This window comes from Pieris brassicae, chromosome 11 (assembly GCF_905147105.1).
Source record: "Pieris brassicae chromosome 11, ilPieBrab1.1, whole genome shotgun sequence".
NCBI lineage: Eukaryota > Metazoa > Arthropoda > Insecta > Lepidoptera > Pieridae > Pieris > Pieris brassicae.
This window is the reverse complement of record NC_059675.1, coordinates 14,305,748-14,327,233: the sequence shown is the minus strand read 5'-3', so window position 1 is coordinate 14,327,233 and position 21,486 is coordinate 14,305,748. Positions and strand designations below refer to the sequence as shown.

The window sequence follows — 21,486 nt, the reverse complement described above, 5'->3', positions numbered from 1 at the left end:
TTAAAATAAAACCTGTTTAGTTATAATTTTTATAGCAAGTCATTTTAAGCACTGGGTAATTTTTCTATACTGTTTTATACAACAGTTACATAGTACATACTAGTGAAATGTAGGTTTAAATCATTAAAAACATTATCTATTTCTTAAAAGCTTAGCTCAGCTAAGACTAGCATTTGACTGCAAGAGAACCTGTGTTTTAGTATATGTGGTTTTACAAAAAAATATGCGACATCTTTCTTAGATAATGTATATATTAGAAATATATATATATATATATATGAATCTAATCTAACAATAGATTTCTAATATAAACATCATTTAAGAAAGATGTCACATATTTTTACAACAATATATTTATTTATTTCTTTATAGATAGTTGTTTAGTAAAATTCTAAAATATAATATACGTTTTATTATCAATCAGACTAACAAAATATGATACAATACAACAAGTCTAGAGCCCAAGGTATAAAACTGTTGAGTATAGATTATGTGGCAGACAGATGAGTCTTTTACTTAAAATAATGCAATTTTCATGTCTTAAGAGCTTCTTTTTGTGTCGTATATAAACTGGCAGCAAATACAATATCTCTCTTGATAGCTGTGGAGGCTTCCATCATCTTTGCTTGCAATTTTGGATCACCTATGGCCACCGCTGCGTCTTTTACATCTACTAAAAGCTGAAAACAAATATAACGGCTAAGATTAACAAAAATTACTAAAAAAACATATTTTTTTCTTTCCTACTTCACTATAATTCTTTCTCCTGTTTTAATTTATACGATTAGATTACTAAATATTTAAAAACTTCTGCATAACTCTCATAGTATAAAGACTTTTCTTAAGTAGAGATCTTTGTAGAAGGATGTACCTCGTGTAACTGCTGAATGCATCTAACAATAATTCCCTCTTGTACATCCGTGAGATCCATGATTTCAGCGAAGGGTTTCTCCAACGCCCATTCGTATACAACCCTCACGAGACCGAAGTTCAACCTCTCTTGTTGGCCCTCAAATTGGGAAACCTGAACGAGACATTGTGTTACAATAATTTGACAGATTACGTTATATAAGTGTTCGAGGCTAAAAATACCCCGAAAAACTTACCCCGTATTTAACCTCAATACCCGACAGATCGTCCTCAATCTGCTGAATCGCTTTAACCGCTTCATCCAGCTTTTCCGTCAGCACCTGTTCGACATGGGTCTTCGCTTGAAAAACGAAACAGCTCAACAGCGCCGCTATTTCTGCTGGATTTTTATCCGTGAAGACGTTACGGAAGACCAATTCGGCTATAATCAGCTCGTTGGTACCCATGCAACACGCGACCCTTCCTTTTAAGATGACGCTGTCGTGTTCGTCGATATAATTCAACTCCCGAAGGACCAAAAGTCGTCTCTGATAGTCCGGGTACAGAGCGAGGCTTTCGTAGGATAAAAGCCGTTTGTATTTATCGCGTTTCCGTTCCGCTTGCTTCCTTTCGTATACGATTGCGAATTCGTTCCTGAAGTTCGCGATGGCTGTGCTTTTCTTTTGAGCTTCTATTTGCGCCTAAAATAATGTTAGAAATATAAATATTTTTTTCGTAAATTTGTATCAACGCTATGATGAGAAGAGACAGAGCAATAAATTTAGGTTTATAAATAAAGATCGTCTCGTGCCTTGAAAATCTAGAACACCTCTCAATCGCACTGAACAAGAGCCGGGTTCTCTTACAGAAGTAGATTTTATTTAGGTATTCCTATACATAAATGGGCAAATGGGCAGGAGGCTCGCCGATGCTAAGCGATACCGTCGCCCACACTCACATCGCTAGAGACCTCGCAAGTGTTTCGCCTGCCTCTCAAGAATTGGTACGCTCTTTTCTTGAAAGAGGGTCATTCCAAAAAGTCGAAAAATACTTCAGTTAGCAACTGGTTTCACATAGTGGTGGTGCGCGGCAAAAACTGTCTTAAAAATAGCTCATTTACGGATGGTATTTTGTATTCACCCTAGAGGTTCGATAATGAAACTCAGCTGCGGGTATTAGTCGGAACAACTCAAGATGCAGAGAGACTCCACATCTCTACGCAACGTCAAGGTAGGAATGGTCGCCGACGATTCGAATCGCTCTTCGTTGAATACGGTCAAGCGAAAGGAGCTGGTATTGAGGAGCTCCCGCCCAGAGGTGAGAACAGTACTCCAAGTGGGGTCGAATTTGCGCTTTAAAGAGTTGCAAGCGGTGACCCGGAGTAACGTACAAACAAATAATAATATACAGTTTTTGGAATTTGAGGTCACAGCACTGCTAAACCTCTTGTGTTGACAAGACTGTTACGTCATTACATGAATACGATATATGTTAAGATTAAAAGCATGTAATTTCTGTAAATATATAAATTGACGCATAGTAAATAAGATTGCCGGTTCTCTCCGTGTACCTTGAGTTTGTTCATCTTATCGAGCGCGTGGAGCAATTCGCCAGTGGAGATATTGAGGGCTTGCGTGAGGCTGATAGTCTCCAGGGGAGTGACTTTAGTACGAGCCGCGTGGCTCAAGCGCGACAGCTCTTGCACTGCGCTCGCGCAGCTTGCACCCACTGGGGCGTCTTTGAACCTTTAAAAATGTGTATGTTTATAATATAGGTTTTCGCCTCTGATTGGCTACGTTGGTATATGAAAGCGTTTACATATAGGTTCAGGGGCAAATATAATATAATAATAGGTGTATTTATCGTAAATTTCGTCACTCTTCGAATATAAGCGATCTCTTCCAGGCAACAATAGTAAAAAAAAAAAAACTACGGTACCTCGGCATTTGTCGTTTTTCCCAATCCTGAATGATGATATTGCCATCAATCTTGAGACAGGTCCGAGTGACGGCGATTACGTTCTTCGGAGCGATGCAAAGTATCGTATGCTCTTTTGTACTTTCCTCGGTACCTGAAATTATTAATAAAAAGCTTCACATAGTCCAGATTTTATTATTCATATTTATTACTGGTAGGAGAATATATATAACCCATAGAGTAACGCTAAAATAGATTTTTTTTATAAATATTATCCTGTTCACCTTTTACATATGTTTTAATTGCTTTGTTTTGACCCATTAGTATTGTCTAAGTAACTAAATGTCTTATGTATCTTTGCGGTTCTTGAGCTAATTTTTTTCGCACAGTGGTTGGTTACTCACACTCGAAAGTTATCCATATAGTAGTTTTTATTTAATTATGTCAATTGTAATATGTTTTTGTACATGCAACGAAGTGTTAATTAAATAAAGTGTCAATAGGTCCGAATAGTATAAATATGGTGTTTTAAAACAATAAATCTGATTGTAATATTGTTGTCTTATTAATTTTTCGCTTCATCTAAAAGTGGCGAAGACTTCTTCAAGCCCTTCATTATCATGGTGATGCCCGATAGCTTTACCAAAATCTTACCACTTCTAACCTCTGATCCTTAGGTCTCTTGGTCTAGACTTCCAGTACTTATTGTTATACATTCACTATACACTGTACATCTGGTTTAGCGAGCCGTAGTTGCTGTTAGGTTCTTAGGTCTCATCTTCTCATACAGATACTTATTACATATAAATTTATACACACATTTCACTATACACTGTACATCTTGTTTAGCGATCCGTAGTTGCTGTTAGGTTCTTAGGTCTCATCTTCTCATACAGATACTTATTACATATAAATTTATACACACATTTCACTATACACTGGCAAGCTGTACACGGACCTCAAGTAAGCCGGTCACCATTTTTAAATTCATTAACAGATTTGATGTATTAATGATAACAAAATAATATATAATCGTTAAGCATATGATCATCCAACAATAAGTCACAAATACGCACTGGCGCACGCACAACTTCCAGGTTACGTGCACGCATACGTACGCGCGGGACGAGCAAAACCTGTTTTTGTGGTACCGTGAGAGTGTCGAAATATAACTATACTAATACTACTATACTTATAAATATGATGTGAAACGAGTCGAAGTTTTATTAAAAAAATATTTTACATAAAAAACTTACCGATATGGTCGTACAGTGAGGAGAAGCTCAACATGCGGTACCAAGCCTCGTCGCGGTCGAAATTGTATCGATTCGAGTCTTCCTCAACTGTGTTTAGCACTAACACCTTGTATGGCGTCTGGCGGGGACCTGGAATTTCAAAATTAATAATAATATCTATATATATGTATATTTGCAAAGAAAGTGGTACGTTCAGGTACACCTAACAATCAGCCATATAAAAAATCATTTTAAACTTAAGAAAAACGCTTTTTGAACGGATTGAAGCTATGTATTATTATTAAAAACTTATAATTATTTACATAATTTTAAATTTAAAAAAAAATCCGACGTTTCGCGTGCTTTTCAGCGTGTGTGGTCACGGTGACTGAAGACAAAAGGTGTTAAATGTCAAAAGTATCACAGCTGTAGAGAAAGTTGTGTTATCTGTATTTATTGCCCCAAAGTTGATATTGATATTTAAAAGATGACGGATTTTTGCAAAAATGACTTAAGGTGTTTACTTTTGACATTTAACACCTTTTGTATTCAGTCACCGTGACCAAACACGCTGAAAAGCACGCGAAACGTCGAAATTTTTATTTTATTTTAAAATTATGTAATTTTAACTTTTGAGTAATAATACATAGCTTCAATCCGTTCTAAAACTGTTTTTCTTAATGTGTAAAAGCTATGTCAACAATAGACAATACCATTTTCAACTTGCAAATCCTGCAACCCCAGATCGGCCCGCCATTGAATTTAGTCATAATTTGGTAACTCGTAGAAACTCCTTTATCCTTTCGTGTATTGCGACTGAAATTATTTAAATAATTCAGTATTGTCTCACCATTTCCATTCAAATAGATCCCGAGCTGATTGATGTAGGGTCCAGCCGATAGCAGCAAAATTCTTCCCGGCACAAACTCCTTACTAACTTTCGGCTGCGATAACAATAAGGGCATAATTTCCCCCAAAACCTCAACGTAGGCCGTACAGAGGTCGTAGAACGTGGCCAATGGGGCCAAATGTGGAGTCAGAGGGGAACTGCATTTTTCCGAATATTCCAATTCCGCTTTCTGAAGGAGTTTCTTATTGGTATCGGCTTGGAGGATTTGGTGCAGTTCTCGGAACGAACGCTGCATCATACCCTCAACGGACACTGTTGCCACTCTAAAATTATTTTAGAGAGATTTCATTAGTTCTATATTAATCAAAGAATGACTTTAGCCAGGTATGCGATTTCTGGAGATTCAGAGTCGAGGCTTAGAGCTAAACGCCGTATGTCAAAATCGTATTGAACATCAGACATAGAAGTCACATTGTTAACATATTGAAAGAAAACAATTTTTTAACCGGATTAAACCTATATGTATTATTATAAACTTATAATTATTTACATAATTATACCAACTCCGGGTAAAAAAATACAGATTTTTAAAAAACACAACTTTCTCTACGGCTGTGATACTTTTTGACATTCAACACCTTTTGTCTTCAGTCACCGTGACCACGCACGCTGTAAAGCACGCGAAACGTCGGAAAATTTAAAATTATGTAAAATAATTATATGTTTATAATAGTACAAATAGCTTTAATCCGGTTAAAAAATTGTTTTCTTTCAATGTGTAAAAGCTATGTTAACCAAAGACAATACTATTGTTAACAAATATTATATAAGCCCTATGAATACATTTCTGGTTCAAGACACTGAAAAATCTAAGAATATCCAAAAACAATATAATGACCATGCAGCTAATTATAACCAGTGGCGAATCACCTCGTCCACGACACATACGACAGACTCGACAAAACAAAACCTGACAATGCAAGCGAGTTATAGTTCCTAACGTTACATGCAATGTTACATTGTATTTTACCTCATGTTAGAAGTTATTTTTTTAGAGTTCATATAAATGAGACTTCAATGATCATAATTGAATTTTGGAAATAAAGCCTATTGTTATTATATCTCCACCTAAGTCTTGTTAAAGCAACGGTAAGACAGTTCGTGTCGTAGGTTCGATGTCTGGCCGTGCCCCAATTGACTTTCTGTGTGCGCATTGAACACTCGTTCGTAAGGAAACCAGACCCAAAGAGCCGACGGTGGACACAGAAAATTGATCACCTACTTGCCTGTTACAAATGATCACGGAAAAGATACATAAATCTGAGGCCCCAACCTAAAAGGTTGTAGCGCCATTGGTTCAAGACGGAAATTATGCTGGCATAAGTTAGTTTACAATTTTTTTATTTCAGAAAGATTTTTAAAATAAAATTAAAAAGTTAGTATCAAGTCAAATTTATTCACTTTTGTGCTTTGATCGAACAAATTATAATAATATCTCAACGTGTTTTTGAGGAATCGATGTCATTAAAGACAATTTTTTTTAATTATTTGAATTTACCTAAATACATATAAATTTAACAAACCTCAGAAGACTCAATATCATGGCATAGGTGAGTCGAAACTGCGAAGACAACTTTTGAGGCGTCCCAAGCATCATCTCCTTGAGCGTCATTTGATCTGGTACGCCATCCTTGCATAGAATTATCACTGTGCCCGTGTCATCCAAACCTGGAATCGTGGAAGATCTATGAAATTCTCCTCTTAAACCGATAACGCGTCGCAAACAACTGCGTGGCAAACACGCTAAAGTCGTTTTGTTTAACCAAAAACATATAACAAATGATAATTGCGACATACTCATTGATATATATATATATATAGTAAGGAAACCGGCGTGAAACATAATAATTAAAATTATATAAACAATTGGAGAATAGATATAAAGATTAGCATATTAGTATCTTCAAATTTACTATATACAAAAAATAACTGTGTATGTTATATTAATTACATTATTTTGGATATCTTTTAAAAATGCTATATCAAATTGTACATTAGGATACAACTTTATGAAATCCTGTTGAGCCGCATAGTAAAACCTTTCACTGCAGCAAGACTAACCTCGTCTACCGGCTCGTCCTGCCATCTGAATGTACTCCGCAGGAACCAAGCTCCTTGACTGGAGGCCGTCAAACTTGGTGACGTCGTCGAATATGACCGTACGGGCTGGCATATTCACACCCATCGCGAATGTCTCGGTCGCGAATAATATTTTTACCTTAAAACGTAATATTTTAGGCAAAAAAAAACTTGAAAAACATTTAACATTTACTCTCCAGTTCCAGTGCCAGTTTTCAAATCAAGGGCGTAGAACGGAAGAGAAGAACTGGCAATATACTCTCCGCCACTCTTTTTAATCGACAATTTTTTTTTGTATTACACAACGTTTGTAAGGCGCTGCAACCATCACACCATATTCCACATGACATCAGGCATGGTGAAATAGGAGCACGCACATAACAACACGCAAATACGTGGTCGAAATAACTAATATCACCGCAAACAATTCAAGTTCGACCACTCACCACAAGTAGCACCATTCACGAGTATCACGCATGGTCAGCCATCGATCGATAAACCATCAAATATCACGCTTATTATCAGCTGATATGTAAATAGAATCTTTTACACCAATAAATGAGATCGACTTACATAACCCGATTGGAACAGCATTTCCACGATCTCCTTGAGAAGTGGTAATATGCCGCTGTGATGCACGCCTATTCCGTTCTCGAGAACACGCTGCAGTCTGATTACCTACAAACGAAATTATGATAAATTTGTCATTGCTCACGCCATCCAGTTACCTATAGTGCTCTCTGTACACACCACTCAGTCTGACAAAAGTGTCATCTTCAAGTGTAGGAGGAGGTGACCATTCTATATGCTCCCGCGCCTTAGAGAAGACTAAACCGCCGACGCGAAGTCACGCGTGTGCATACGCTTCGCTTCGTTTGCTTACGCTTCCGCTTTTTGTGCTTATACTTTTATTTGTGGTCTTCTGCCACAGGTTAACAGACGGAGGACCATAGGTGAGAGGTGTTTCCATATTTTACGCCGCATTCCACTTGAACCTAGGCCTACTTTTCTTTGCCTTCGCCTCTACAGTCATAACTAACTTTTTCTATTATAACTAGTTGGAATTTAAGGGTTCGAACGTGATTCCCGGATGAGAAATAAAGGAATATTTCCTTAAAGTGAATTATCATATTTAGTAGATTCAAGTCAACACAGACAACGATCAATATTTAAGCTTTGACTTGTTTAATCACCTCCTTCATGAGCACACATGTGTGGTACACACACACACACCATCATACATCACAGTCGAATTAGGTACTCAGTTTAATTTATTTAATAATTTTTAATTTCGTAAATGTTCGAACCTTTTCGTATAGACATAGACATAACATTCATTACTAACAAAACACACACACAGAATCACCTAAAATAACAATAATCAAACATAAAAAAAAAAACACTTAACTTTTTCTTAAAAAAATTTTTAAGAAAAAGGTGTAATATACACATAACACACGTGTGTGTGTAACTGGCTCAGCTTTATGCTGAGGAGCAGAGTTGTTCCACAGCGCTGGTCATACTGGCAGAGACAACAGCAGCTAGTTTAAAGAAAAAGAAAGAAAAGAAAAAGATTCTAATAATACTAACACTGTGTTGAAACAAATAATAATAATAATAGTAGTAAAAGTTAAAAGTGTAAGTAATGAAGTCTTGTGTAAATTATAGAGATATAGATTCCATCTTTGGCTATATGTTGAGTGTATTTGTTTTTGTTATATATAATTTATGTTAACCGCAGGATTATGTATGAAATCTTGGTACCCCAAAAATCACCACCCTTGAAAGGCCAGGTCTAAAAACGAATATGGCGATTAGCAAGCAGCAGCTAGAAAAGTTTTTTCGAACCACTTCGACTTAGGGTCCTTCAAAAAAGGAGCATACTAATTCTTAAAAAGCCGGCAACGCACTTACCAGCCTTCTGGCAGTGTTACATGAAAAAAAAACGAACTTTCTAAATACCTGTGGAAGTTTCCTATCCGGTTCTTTCAGTCTCTGCAGACATTTCTGGAAGAAGGAACGAATGTGACCTTTTTCTTTGGCCGTTGTTAGGTCTACTGACATGAGATTCTCCGCGTTATGGTCGCACCTAAAGCCATCAAGGAAATATAATTTCAGTTTAAATTATTAATACAAATTTCTTAATTATATCATGTAATAAAAGCTTGCCACCTTTAATATTGATATTTAATGAAAAATTATAAAGATCGCTTAGGTCTCACCGGTTTCTGGACAAAGTGAAGGCTACGACGGGCAACTTATCATGAGACCGCAGATGGTCTATCAAGGCCACCCACATGGTTTGTTCGGCTTTCGGGTTACCGAATTGTCTGCCACCTGACAACAATGTATATATTTATATTACAGTCCCAGAAATGCATTAACGACGTAAATATCTGAAACACTTGCTTTGATAACTCTCGATATTATTGTCTTTTACACACCAAGAAAACACTTTTTACGGATTGAAGCTGTGTATTAAAATAAATATAAGTTTTTAATAATAATACATAGCTTCAATCCGTTTAAAAAGTGTTTTCTTAACTCTCGTTATTATTGTCTTTTACACACCAAGAAAACACTTTTTAAACGGATTGGAGCTGTGTATTAAAATAAATATAAGTTTTTAATAATAATACATAGCTTCAATCCGTTTAAAAAGTGTTTTCTTAACTCTCGTTATTATTGTCTTTTACACACCAAGAAAACACTTTTTAAACGGATTGGAGCTGTGTATTAAAATAAATATAAGTTTTTAATAATAATACATAGCTTCAATCCGTTTAAAAAGTGTTTTCTTAACTCTCGATATTATTGTCTTTTACACACCAAGAAAACACTTTTTAAACGGATTGAAGCTGTGTATTAAAATAAATATAAGTTTTTAATAATAATACATAGCTTCAATCCGTTTAAAAAGTGTTTTCTTAACTCTCGATATTATTGTCTTTTACACACCAAGAAAACACTTTTTAAACGGATTGGAGCTGTGTATTAAAATAATTATCAGTTTTTAATAATAATACATAGCTTCAATCCGTTTAAAAAGTGTTTTATTAACTCTCGATATTATTGTCTTTTACACACCAAGAAAACACTTTTTAAACGGATTGGAGCTGTGTATTAAAATAATTATCAGTTTTTAATAATAATACATAGCTTCAATCCGTTTAAAAAGTGTTTTATTAACTCTCGATATTTTTTTATACAGAACTGGACGGACGTTTGGCTTCAATCTCACGTGATGTTAAGTACGATGCGGCCTATTTGAAGGCACGCCTGTCCAGGAGATGCCCGTTTAGCCGGCGCTTAAGTGAACACATTAAACTCTCAAGGGTAGATGGAATCAAGCAGCGACATCTGGGAATGGGACAAGGGATGAAACTCCGGCATCAATTCCTTTCAATATTTACCTTTTGGTCCAAAGCTTTTCTTGTAATCATTTTCCCTGGACTTTTTCGCGGCGACCGCCTCGTTGTATCCCCGCAGTTGGAATTTGCTTTCTTGGTCCACGACTAGAAATCTCTCGTTCTTTGACTTTCCACCGGATCCTGTAAATTTTATGTTTACCTTTGAATTACATTAGTTAAGAAAATCGGTTGACTGACGATAGTTGAACGTGACAACGTCATAAGAAAATACTGATGCAATGGCTGCTTTTTCAAAAGAAAATTTTAATTTTATTTGTTTGATAGATATTTTGTATGGATATAGAGAAGTAGGAAATCACAATTGAATTGAAGTTACATTTGTTTGTACGCATAAATACATTTATGCCAATTTCTTTTCATCGCTCACTCAAGTAGGAGAGAGACAGATGTCGAACGCTGCCGAACTCGGAGGCCGATTGTGCCTCTTTGTCGCACGTTCCGCGCTCTCGCTCGCACTTCAAGCCTTAAATGGAACGCCGCATGCGCCATGTATTTTCGAGCCACTTATGATCCTTATAAAAAGGATTTTATTTTATTGAGACGATATCGTACGGATGGACATTTGTTAAAAGTTTTTAAATAAAATAAAATAATTAAAATTTTTTGTCAGGGATGCAGTTTAGTTTTGCGTTTAGTGATTGAACTCACCCGTATACAAGTAATGGCACAAAGGAACTGGCCGCTTAGGAGTGGACACTACATAGACCTTTCGTTTCTTCGTCCGACCGACCCAGTCCGCGAACTGGAGTGTATTTGGTACAGTCGCACTTAACATCACTATTGTGACATGGGCCGGAAGCAATATCAACACTTCCTCCCATACGTAGCCCCGCTGGAATTATATTTATAATTTTTTTTATAGCCAACTTCAAATGGGTTATTAATATGGAAACAAAAATAAAGGTCATTACTGTAAACATATATCTTATATGGGAGAAAATAAATAAACCATTTCCTTGATCTGATATAGAATAGTATTTTACTACCATCCAACCAACTCTTTATATTGGTTTTAATACAAATTTTACAATAAATAAATTTTTCTTTTGTTAAAAGTCCTTCACAAAGGATTATAATTTTTTTAAAAATGATGATCCGACTTCGTATACATTAAAGTTTGGTCTGTTTGCAAATAACTAAGGAGTGCCAAATAGACAAAAATAAAAGAAAATAATACCTGTCTATAATATTTAAATAATAAATAATAAGCTGCGAGAGCGAATAACTAAACCGTTTACCTCAGCATTATTGATATAGTGGACCTCATCGAAAATCACAAATTCTAGATCCCTTGTGACGTCAGAGCCGCAATAGAGCATAGAACGGAGAATCTCGGTGGTCATGACGAGGCAAGAGGCCGTCGCGTTTATTTGAAGGTCCCCAGTCAATAGACCAACTTCACCGAATGTCTTGTTGAAGTCATTGTACTTCTGGTTTGACAGAGCCTTTATTGGCGATGTGTATATTGCTCTGTAACGTTCGACAATATAGAATTTTAATTTTTTTGACCTCATACATAATTTACATTATAAGTTACATTTTAATATTTTTTTTATATAGTACAGTAATTATAGGTTATATCTGATAGAACTCAACCCAACTTGAGATGACAATTTCTTGTCATCTCAACTCTACTCTTAAAAGTAGAACAGAGTATAGTTGAGATTTATCCAAACTTAATTATCCATTATGAGAGTGCATTTGCTCTACTAAAATCTAGTCATTAGCTATTTGGACATTGTTTATTGTAGTACGACCTTTTAGATATATAAACAATAATCTTCTATTAGAAGTTTATAAAGATTCTGAATATCATGTATGTTTACCTTGTACAATTTCTTCTAGACATAGCGATTGCATATTCAGCGACTACGGTCTTACCGGCAGAAGTGTGAGCCGCTACAAACACATGATGGCCTTCTTCTAGTTTTAAAATTGCCTAAAATCCAAAAAATCCCAAATTGAATTCGAAACAAGAATTGTTGTCAATAATAGGTTTCTACCTCAGCTGCTAATCATTATTACAATTAGAATTATGTAAATAACTATAAGTTTTAATAATAATACATAGCTTTAATCCGTTCAAAAAGTGTTTTTCTTAATGTGTAAAAGCTATTTTAACAAAAGACAATACTATTATTACAGTTACAAATCCACTTTCTGTTTTGATATTAAAAATGTATCAGCGCTAATCTACAAATATACTAACTTTCATTTTAATAAAAGATAAGTAAAATAAACCTCAAATAACACTTTGTGATAATTTTCTATGAATATATTTGCATTGTGTATACCTGTTTTTGGAAGTTATCCAATTCAAATGGATAAGCATGGGCCAAATCTTTGATTTTTTCTTTAAATTCTGGTACTGGCTGGGAAACATCAATCATTTCTGCCCATTCTGTGGATGTAACACCAGATTTTACAGAGGCATTGGTAATATTCAGCACTGGTATTTCTGGAAGCACCACAGGTGGTTTGATAATCGTACTCTCCAGGAAATTATCACTGTCCTCTGCATCTATATCAATGTTTTTTGTAGGTATTGGTACCTTTTGATCAGTTGTTTCATCGTCATCTTGCCAAAGACCTGAAAAAAGTTTTTGAAATGTTGTGTTTGAAATGTATACTATTGTATATCCTTACAATATGAAAAACATATTAGAAAATAATAAATGTACATGTGTTTTGTCATCTTAGCTCAATTCTAAAATGTGTAATATTAGCTATTACGTTTAATCAATTCAAATTCGGACGGCTGACGGCGACGAGTGTCTTGTTCGTATACATATTATATTGTGTCTCATTTTAAGTTCTTTAAACATTATTTCCTTGTATATAAATACTGAAATGAAAATAAATGTATATTTAATTTGAGATTTAGTTAAGCACATTACCTGCTAAGTGTGTGTTGTTATTAACAACTTCCTCTAAATTTATGTTGATTTGAATGTCTTCTAGTTTGTCTTCTTGTTTGTTTTCATCTGTTAGTTGGTCTTTCAAAGTGAATCCATCACTTGAAAAGACTACATTTTCTTGACAACCAGGTGGGGTACATAATATATCTTAAAATAATAGACAAATTATTTTCTAGCACATAGAGTTAATCAAATCATAAGGTAAGTTCACACATAGTTTGTGACTGTCACTTTCATAAGAATTGAATTTGATATCAACATTCAACAACAACTCAGCTATCACTTAACATTACCTTCACCCAAAAATTTTCCTGCTTCATCATTATCAAGATTTACTGTAACTTCTCCTATTTTAGTTGCTTCTTCTAGCATCTGTTCTAACTCTTCTTCAAACCCAGCTGGTAAGAATGGATTTTGTGTAATCGTCCCTCTTGTAGCCAAGCCTGGGGGCAGTGGTGTTCGAGACATAGATAAACTGTCTTCATCATCTTCCAATGGTACACTAACTTCCTTTAAACCTACTATTTCACCTGTCAACAAATCTCGGACTACCTGTAATTTTTTTTTATTTGTGTAATTGTGCTTATTATTATATTTATTTAATAAGAGTTTTAATTTTTTTTAAATATTTTTTGGTATAAAAATGAATATAGTAATTTATAACCAAAGAAGCCAAACATGATTTAAGTACAATTTATGTTTGTATGCATGTATAACTGACTAAATCTGGTGTAATTTAATTTTGCTTATTTGGCAAAGGAAGTACAGCAAGCAAATATCTAAAATAGCTACCTCAAGCGTAGTATCTAGGCCAATATCATCCTCATCAATTCTGAACAAGGAATCTATATCTGGAGTCCTATGCCAATGATTTTGAGAACGTTCCCATTGGTGTATTGATAGTCTCTCCGGCTTTAGTAAATAATCCTTTACACGTTCATTTAAATCATCGAAAATTGGTGGCGGCTAAAACATAAGGACAGGCGAGTTGAAAATATATTTTCAATAGTATTATAAGATGATATCCGCTAAAATCAGTCTACCTTGATGAAAGAAAATTCGTCATCATTTTCTACGGGCATTATTAGAAGCCTCTTAATTCTTAAAAACAGTTTATACAATCATTAATTGCCGAAGTATGCTATTTGTTTTGGTTTTCAAATCAATTCTTCGGCTTCTGACTTTGGCATAAGAAAATTGGCAATTTACCGTTAAACTTGCTGACTTTGCCACTTTTTTGGGTCTAAAAAATTATGATTCGCTTTTGTCCATTAAAATTCCTTTTCCTACTTCAATCTCTATCCTTCTATCTAATATAAATATTGATGTATATAGAATTTTAGCCAGTTTAATTTTTCATAACAATATAAAATTATAATCATTTATGTACTTATTATATACATAATTTATCTGATCCTTTTCAAAATTCGGATCCAATTTCCAAACCAATAAAATAAATCTAATAACACACATCCTAACTTTTTTGCATGGCTGACGCACAAACCTTGCAGGCCAAGAAAAGGAAAAATATGATTAGATTTTTTTATTAAAAAATATAAGAAGATGCTAAGAGTTACTTATTTCTAAATATATATTTTATCAAGAGCAAATTCTTCCTATAATTAAAAAAATCATTTTCATTATTAAATGCCTAAATAAAAATGTGCCCAAGTCTATGATCACTACTGCTAAGATTGCCAAACGAAAATAAAATAATATTTAATAGGAAAATTGCATTCGAACAAAAATATATAGCAGGACTTGGCCTCTATCCATCAATATGAAAATAATAAAATCACATTATTTAGCACTGGTAATATTTTTTCTAAGAAAGTGGCAAATTCACCAAACTTTTCAAAATTCTTCATACAATAAGGAGAAAGATATAAGTGTTGTCAAATGTTTATTTAGTTTTTATGAACTTGAAATGTTTAAGATAGTGATTCCTTGGTGGGTATAAAAGTACATAAATGCAATTTACAAGCGTAGAAGTCTACCTACATAAACTTAAGAATCTTGTTTGGACCGCGTCAATGCACCGTAGTGTTGCGCACCTCGTACATGAGGCACCTCAAATGTCACCACACACTCAAAGTTGTGAAATGTCGCATCACCTCAAACACACATTTTGTACCGCTTCAAACTCTTTGAGGTACTTTGAACACTGGAGAGACGCTGAATGTAATTGAGGCAGTGAGTCGTATGTCATGAATGAGTGAACGGGTGAGATGGATTTTTTTCCTTACTCTCCCATCTCATGTAGGAAAATGATAATAATTAACAATCGAGTCAGATGAGCAACTGATTGAAACGATATCTGAATGACGACAGTGACTGTTCACTGTGACATGACATTATTGTAATTTGTTTTTGTATGCATAAATAACTTGATTTGCGCGTTCGTATTTCTTACTTTCGCACGGATTCTTTTTGTTATTGTTTTAATTCTGTTTGAGTTATTAATTTGTTGTAGTTGTACCCTAATTGTCCCTAAAAAGAATTATTAAAGGTTCGAATTCTTTTTTCTTATGTAACTATCTTCTTATCAATACAATTATCACACGGACGCTGGTTTGCCGCCAAAATTTGTTAAAACTTAAATAGAAGAAGTGTATGGGAAATTAATTTTAACTTTTAGCATGTGTGCATGTATAAATGTATAATATGAATTAAATTAATTATAAATGACGGATAATATGCCTACACTGTACCGGAGTATACATTTATAACTTATTATAAATAAAATTTAGTTATTTAATAAAATCAGCGATCTACGAATACATGCATTTTTAATCTAATGGTGCTGTTATGAGACTTTTTTGCTTTATAAAAAAAATGACGGACTCTCGTGATACGAGATCTTCTAGAGCATGGCAATATTTTACCGATTTAAAAACGTTAAGGCTAAATGTAATATCTGCGCTAAAGTTATGTCTTATAAAGGTGGTGGTCCTTACAACTTAACCCGTCACACAAAATCCCAACATCCCAGCGTATTTTTTGCATCCCACCAAAACAATAATAAAGAAACTGAAGGTGACGTATCGCAGCCTTCTACTTCTAATTCTCCGCTGCCTTCTACTTCTGGCCCTTCACTGCCTGCCAGTTGGCACCCAAATATTGCTTTAGATACCGCTTCTTTAAATTTTGGAACTACCATAGCAAAACCAGTCAAAACAACTAATACAAAATGATTATTTATTTTAAACCACTGTCTGCCAAATAATTTAAACAGCTTAACAAGAATTTAGTAGAACTTATTGCTAAAAATGATTTGCCACTAAACATTGTTGAAAGTAACACATTCCGTAATTTTATTTATGGACTGAATCCATACTACACAATACCTTGTCGCAAAACATTATCAAATGCTCCTTTGGTTAACTATTATAATATCGAAAAACAAAAAGTTCAGAAATGCCTGGTAGACACAGATTTCGTTTCTTTAACAATAGATGGATAGACTTCAAAGCCAAATAAACACTTCGTATCACTTACAGCTCATTTCCTTAATAATAAAACTGAACTAGAATCAAAAGTATTAGAATGTTATCAGTACTCGGATAGGCAGTCTGCAGAAAATTTTTAAAATGAAATATTGAGAATGTGTGAGGAATCTGGAATATTACAAATAAGATTGTATCTGTAACAACTGATAATGCTAATAATATAAAAGCAGCCGTAAGACTACTGAAGTGGGAGCAGATTCCTTGTTTTGCTCATATTTTAAATACGTAAAAAGAAAAGCGTTAAAAGAAATTAAACTCACGCAGATGAAAATTAAAAGCATAGTAGAATATTTTAGACGAAGTCCACTTGCGTCGGAAAGACTAAAAACTATGCAAAAACAAGGGAAAAAGAGTTGAAGCTTAAGCAAGACGTCGTAAACCGCTGGAACTCAACGCTACATCTGTTCACTGGAGTGCTCGAAACAAAAAAAAAGTCTTATGTCTGTAATAACATTGGAATATCCCGAGATAACAAACATAAATAATGATGATATAGAAATTATGTCATTATCAAACCAAATTTTATATTTTTTTAAGGAATTCATGGAAGAAATGAGCTCTGAAAAGAAAGTCACAATTTCTAACGTGATATTAATATCTAACGCCTTAAATAAAGAATGTCGGAGATTTTTTATCCCAAGATATGGCATAGCCAGTCAAAAAAATGACTGATGTATTATTAAATGACGTAAAAACCAGATTTCTTAATATCAAGGATAATAACATATTTGCGGACCGTACATTATTAGATCCGAGGTTTAAAAGACATGGATTTTATAACGAATTTTCTTACGGGCTACGTGCTTGTACGAACTTAAAACTTTTGATCGCAAATGTAATTTTACGATCGCAGGCTGAAATTTTAATTGAAAATCCAGTAGAAACCGTAGTTGTTGAGCCGATGACGAAAAATCGTAACATCTGGTCCGATTTTGACAGAGAAGAAGACGAATTCATTAAAAATACAAATCCTGAAGTGGATGAATATTTAGAGGAACCACTTTTACCACGAAATAAAGACACTTTTAAATGGTGGCAACAGAAAAAAACTGCTTATCAGCGATTATATGAAATCGTAAAAAGAGACTTTTCATATGTGCTACGTCAGTTCCATCCGAACGTGTATTTTCAAAATGTGGCCAAATACTTTCAGAGAGTACATAAAGGTACTAATAATACAAAACAGAATACTCAAATGAAGTGGTACAATGTACCAACTCATTTTATAAAATGCGGTGGGACATACAAACACTTCAATTTCGTTTGTCCAACTCACTAACATTTAGATTTCAGTAGTATTTCAATTTATGTTCTTGTATTTTGCCTTTATGTGTTGCGCTCATAGGCACCACGAAAGAATAAAACGTGTTTATTGCGGGGTGCATATCAGTTTAATTAAATAATACAAACATAAAGTACAATGTATTACAACAACAGTAGCTTAGGAACTTATAGCAAGATTAATTAGATGAATATTCAAGATGTTTCCCGGCACTAAAGTATATTGCACATTTTAGTTATGTCTTAAAACAAAAATGAAATACTTATATTAATTAAGTAAAGAATAAATATAAAAATCTTTTCTTTGGCTATAAAGAAGAATTACGCTGAAGTGGTATCGGCAAGAAATAATTTGAGATTTCTAGGACTTCTTAATAACAATACAATTTATTAAATTATGTAAAAGCAAATCAGCAACATCCACCTGAATTTCTTTTCTTGAGAATTTGAAAAAAATCGTGAATAACGTAATTACGAATACATATTATTATGATAACAAGTTGAACAAAGGTTCAATGTTTCATTATGTTAGTTTTGAAATTATTGTTAAATTCCGAGCCATCAGAATGTCCTTATGAATATTGCTTCTATATGACTCATTTATTGGACATTGTACTTTGAGTAATCAATATCCTCAAACGTTCCCCGGCGACCCTCTCGAGGGTTTGTTAAGACCACATCGGATTCCAGAATAAAACTAACATCATTCACGTCAGGCCAATAAAAAAGGTCCGCCTTCTTTATTCTCATAAATTTAACCAGCATTCGCGAATTTTCCGTTAACTCTAAAATCTTCCCAACATACAACGAATAAGTTTTATGTTGTGAAGATCTTCTTATTCTCTAAATCTGTCGAGAAGGAAACTGTTAATTTGTTTCTCTACCATATTTTCTGAAGAACTTTGTGTTGTTTTTTCTAAATTATGCGTTTCAAATTCCTCTACTCTATGTATCGCTTTCTTCTCATGTAGAAATAAAAGTTCCATCATCAGAAGACTCTCTTAATGAATACTCAACATCACTGCCCTCATCTTCTAATAACCTTTTTTTATTATGAGTAATTTTTTACCAAGTTTTCTCTTTCTGATTAGATAAAGTCAAATCAACTTTCCCCGTGGAAGTCGATGCTACCGGGTTGTAATAGTCAAATAATTTTAAATCAATTTCTGTTTTGAAATAATGATGAATATATATAGTGAGTTTTATCTATTACATGCAATTGCAAATTACTTTTTTAAAATCAGTGTAAGTACGATTATATGGACTGAATTTTATTTCAGATAACATAGTTACTTTTTCTCCACCTGACATAGATGTAGAGTCGAATTCTGGTGTTTTATTCATAATAGGTTCTGGTGAAGGTACTAGGTTTTGAAATTCGCATTCTAATCCGGATGTAGTAGGATTCAGAGCCTCAGCCTTCAGTTTCTTTATTAGACCTTTTTTATTCGATTTTCTTTCTGTCATTGGTTTATTTGGTTAGAAGAAACTGATGCACCGGGTTCAACAATACTGACTTTTTTATTTATAGTTTTCTTAAAAGGATTTACAGAAGCTTCCTTAAAAAAAAATTCAGGGTTAAAAGGACTATCCCTGTAGCCTTAAAGCCAGAAATTATATTTTCCTTGCTTGTCACGTTTATTGCGTCTATGAGAGATTTAAGTAATAATGGGAAATGAGTTTTATTTAACTGACTTTCTGATTTTGCGAAACAAATAGTAAATTCATTGACAGTTTTCGAACTTTTTTGATATTTTGTGCCGCTCGGGTTGTTAGTTTATCCTTATGGCGAGCCAGATAATTATTTATCCTCCATTTACCTGGCGGTTTGTTATTAAAAATAGGTTGTTTATTGTTTCCTTTCAAGTAATTAAATACAACAAAACTTAAATCTAGTTGTAAGAGGGGAGCGCTAGAATCACCTGCTATTAAAACATTTACTATCTGTTTTCCTTCAGAATAGGTAAGTCATTGTTGCCCCCAGGCTTTTTATTATGTTTATTTTTATACTTTATTTTCGCTAGTTCGGCGTGGTATGTGGAATCGTTTTGAGGCTTATGATTTTTGTATGTGGACCGATGTGTTAAACTGAAATCTTCCATGTTCTAAAATAATAAAAACAAATATATGAATTTAAGGTTTGATTGCATTATATGAATAATATTTGTGTACGCGATCCGGGCATTTTGCACTTTCAGTAAGGCACGGGCATAATTGGCAAAAAAAATTGAAAATAGGTATGCCAAAGGAGACAAAGACGCATTACAGGTTAAAAGTACAAAGGTGCGATATGTTTTGGTATAGTTCGTCTAAGAAATTAAAGATTTTAATTTTCAATTAACATATTTCAGCTTCAACTTTACTTTTACATAAAGATTCGCAGAATAACCTAATGGATAAAAATAATAAAACTGATCTATTTAATTAAAAAAATGTGGCAGCCCTAACCTCACACTAAATATGACCAAGTTACACTGAATTGCGAATTTCTTGTAGCTTGCAGCACTGCAAATCAATATGATTTCAATAAAAGAATATTAGTTTAACGTAATATTAAAAATAAACTTACGTAGACGAAGTTTATCGTAATTATTTTAATAAAAGTACTCCCAGTACTTGATTGTACTCCTGTAGATCAGTCAAGCAAGAAAAATTAACAGAAAAAATGACATCGACATGACGTAAGGGTTTCCATAAAGAATTTGGTGTTGCCATTTATAAATTCAAGTAATCCTAAGGTGTTTTTGATTATAGCAAAATTAGTAGCAATTTCGCAAAGACAGAAGATTTTACGGTATCCGATATGGCGCACTCTGAAAGACGTCAGATGAATAAAAATTACAAATAGTTAAACCAGATTTTCGTAAAATTACCATCACCACAACCACTTTTAAGCATAAACCGTGCAGGCCAAGAAATTAAAAAAAAAACACTCTTAAAGCACCTCGCTATAGTAAAGGGTATGTGATCATTTCGATTCTATACTATCGAATAAGATTTTTTAATAATATAAGGTTTAGCAGCAAGCGACTACGCGTTATAAATATGAACTGCTATTCTATATAGCCAGGTGCTAATTTTTGGTTCATAATAAACTTTAAAAGAAATATATTCAGATTTATTATGTTTATGTAACAATGGGTTAAGTTTTAAAATTAATTGAATAGGAACGCTTGCGATCGTCACTTAAAAACTGCATTTGCACGTTCAATAACGCGGCCCTATGGAAAAAATTAAAAATATCAATAGTATAAGTAAATACTACCTAGAATTTTTTTATAGATGAAGAACCTTTTGCAATCAAAAACCGGTAAAACGTTCTTCATTTTCGTATATGTATTTCCATTTAAACTATTA

General features: G+C 33.8%; 1 protein-coding gene across 1 annotated transcript; it reads right to left on the bottom strand.

Moving 5' to 3' along the window:
* Nucleotides 1-503: 503 nt before the first annotated feature.
* LOC123716149 (helicase SKI2W) lies at nucleotides 504-14,512 on the bottom strand. The gene is made up of 21 exons (XM_045671731.1): nucleotides 14,383-14,512; nucleotides 14,132-14,305; nucleotides 13,633-13,891; nucleotides 13,319-13,486; nucleotides 12,716-13,011; nucleotides 12,248-12,360; nucleotides 11,660-11,891; nucleotides 11,070-11,253; nucleotides 10,404-10,541; nucleotides 9,213-9,327; nucleotides 8,953-9,079; nucleotides 7,564-7,668; nucleotides 6,973-7,129; nucleotides 6,435-6,579; nucleotides 4,852-5,174; nucleotides 4,023-4,151; nucleotides 2,788-2,920; nucleotides 2,420-2,594; nucleotides 1,107-1,550; nucleotides 872-1,024; nucleotides 504-680 (listed from the first exon to the last, which is right to left on the bottom strand). The coding sequence occupies exons 1-21, from the start codon at nucleotides 14,419-14,421 to the stop codon at nucleotides 534-536; spliced, it is 3,756 nt and encodes a 1,251-aa protein (XP_045527687.1). The 5' UTR covers nucleotides 14,422-14,512; the 3' UTR covers nucleotides 504-533.
* Nucleotides 14,513-21,486: the final 6,974 nt, after the last annotated feature.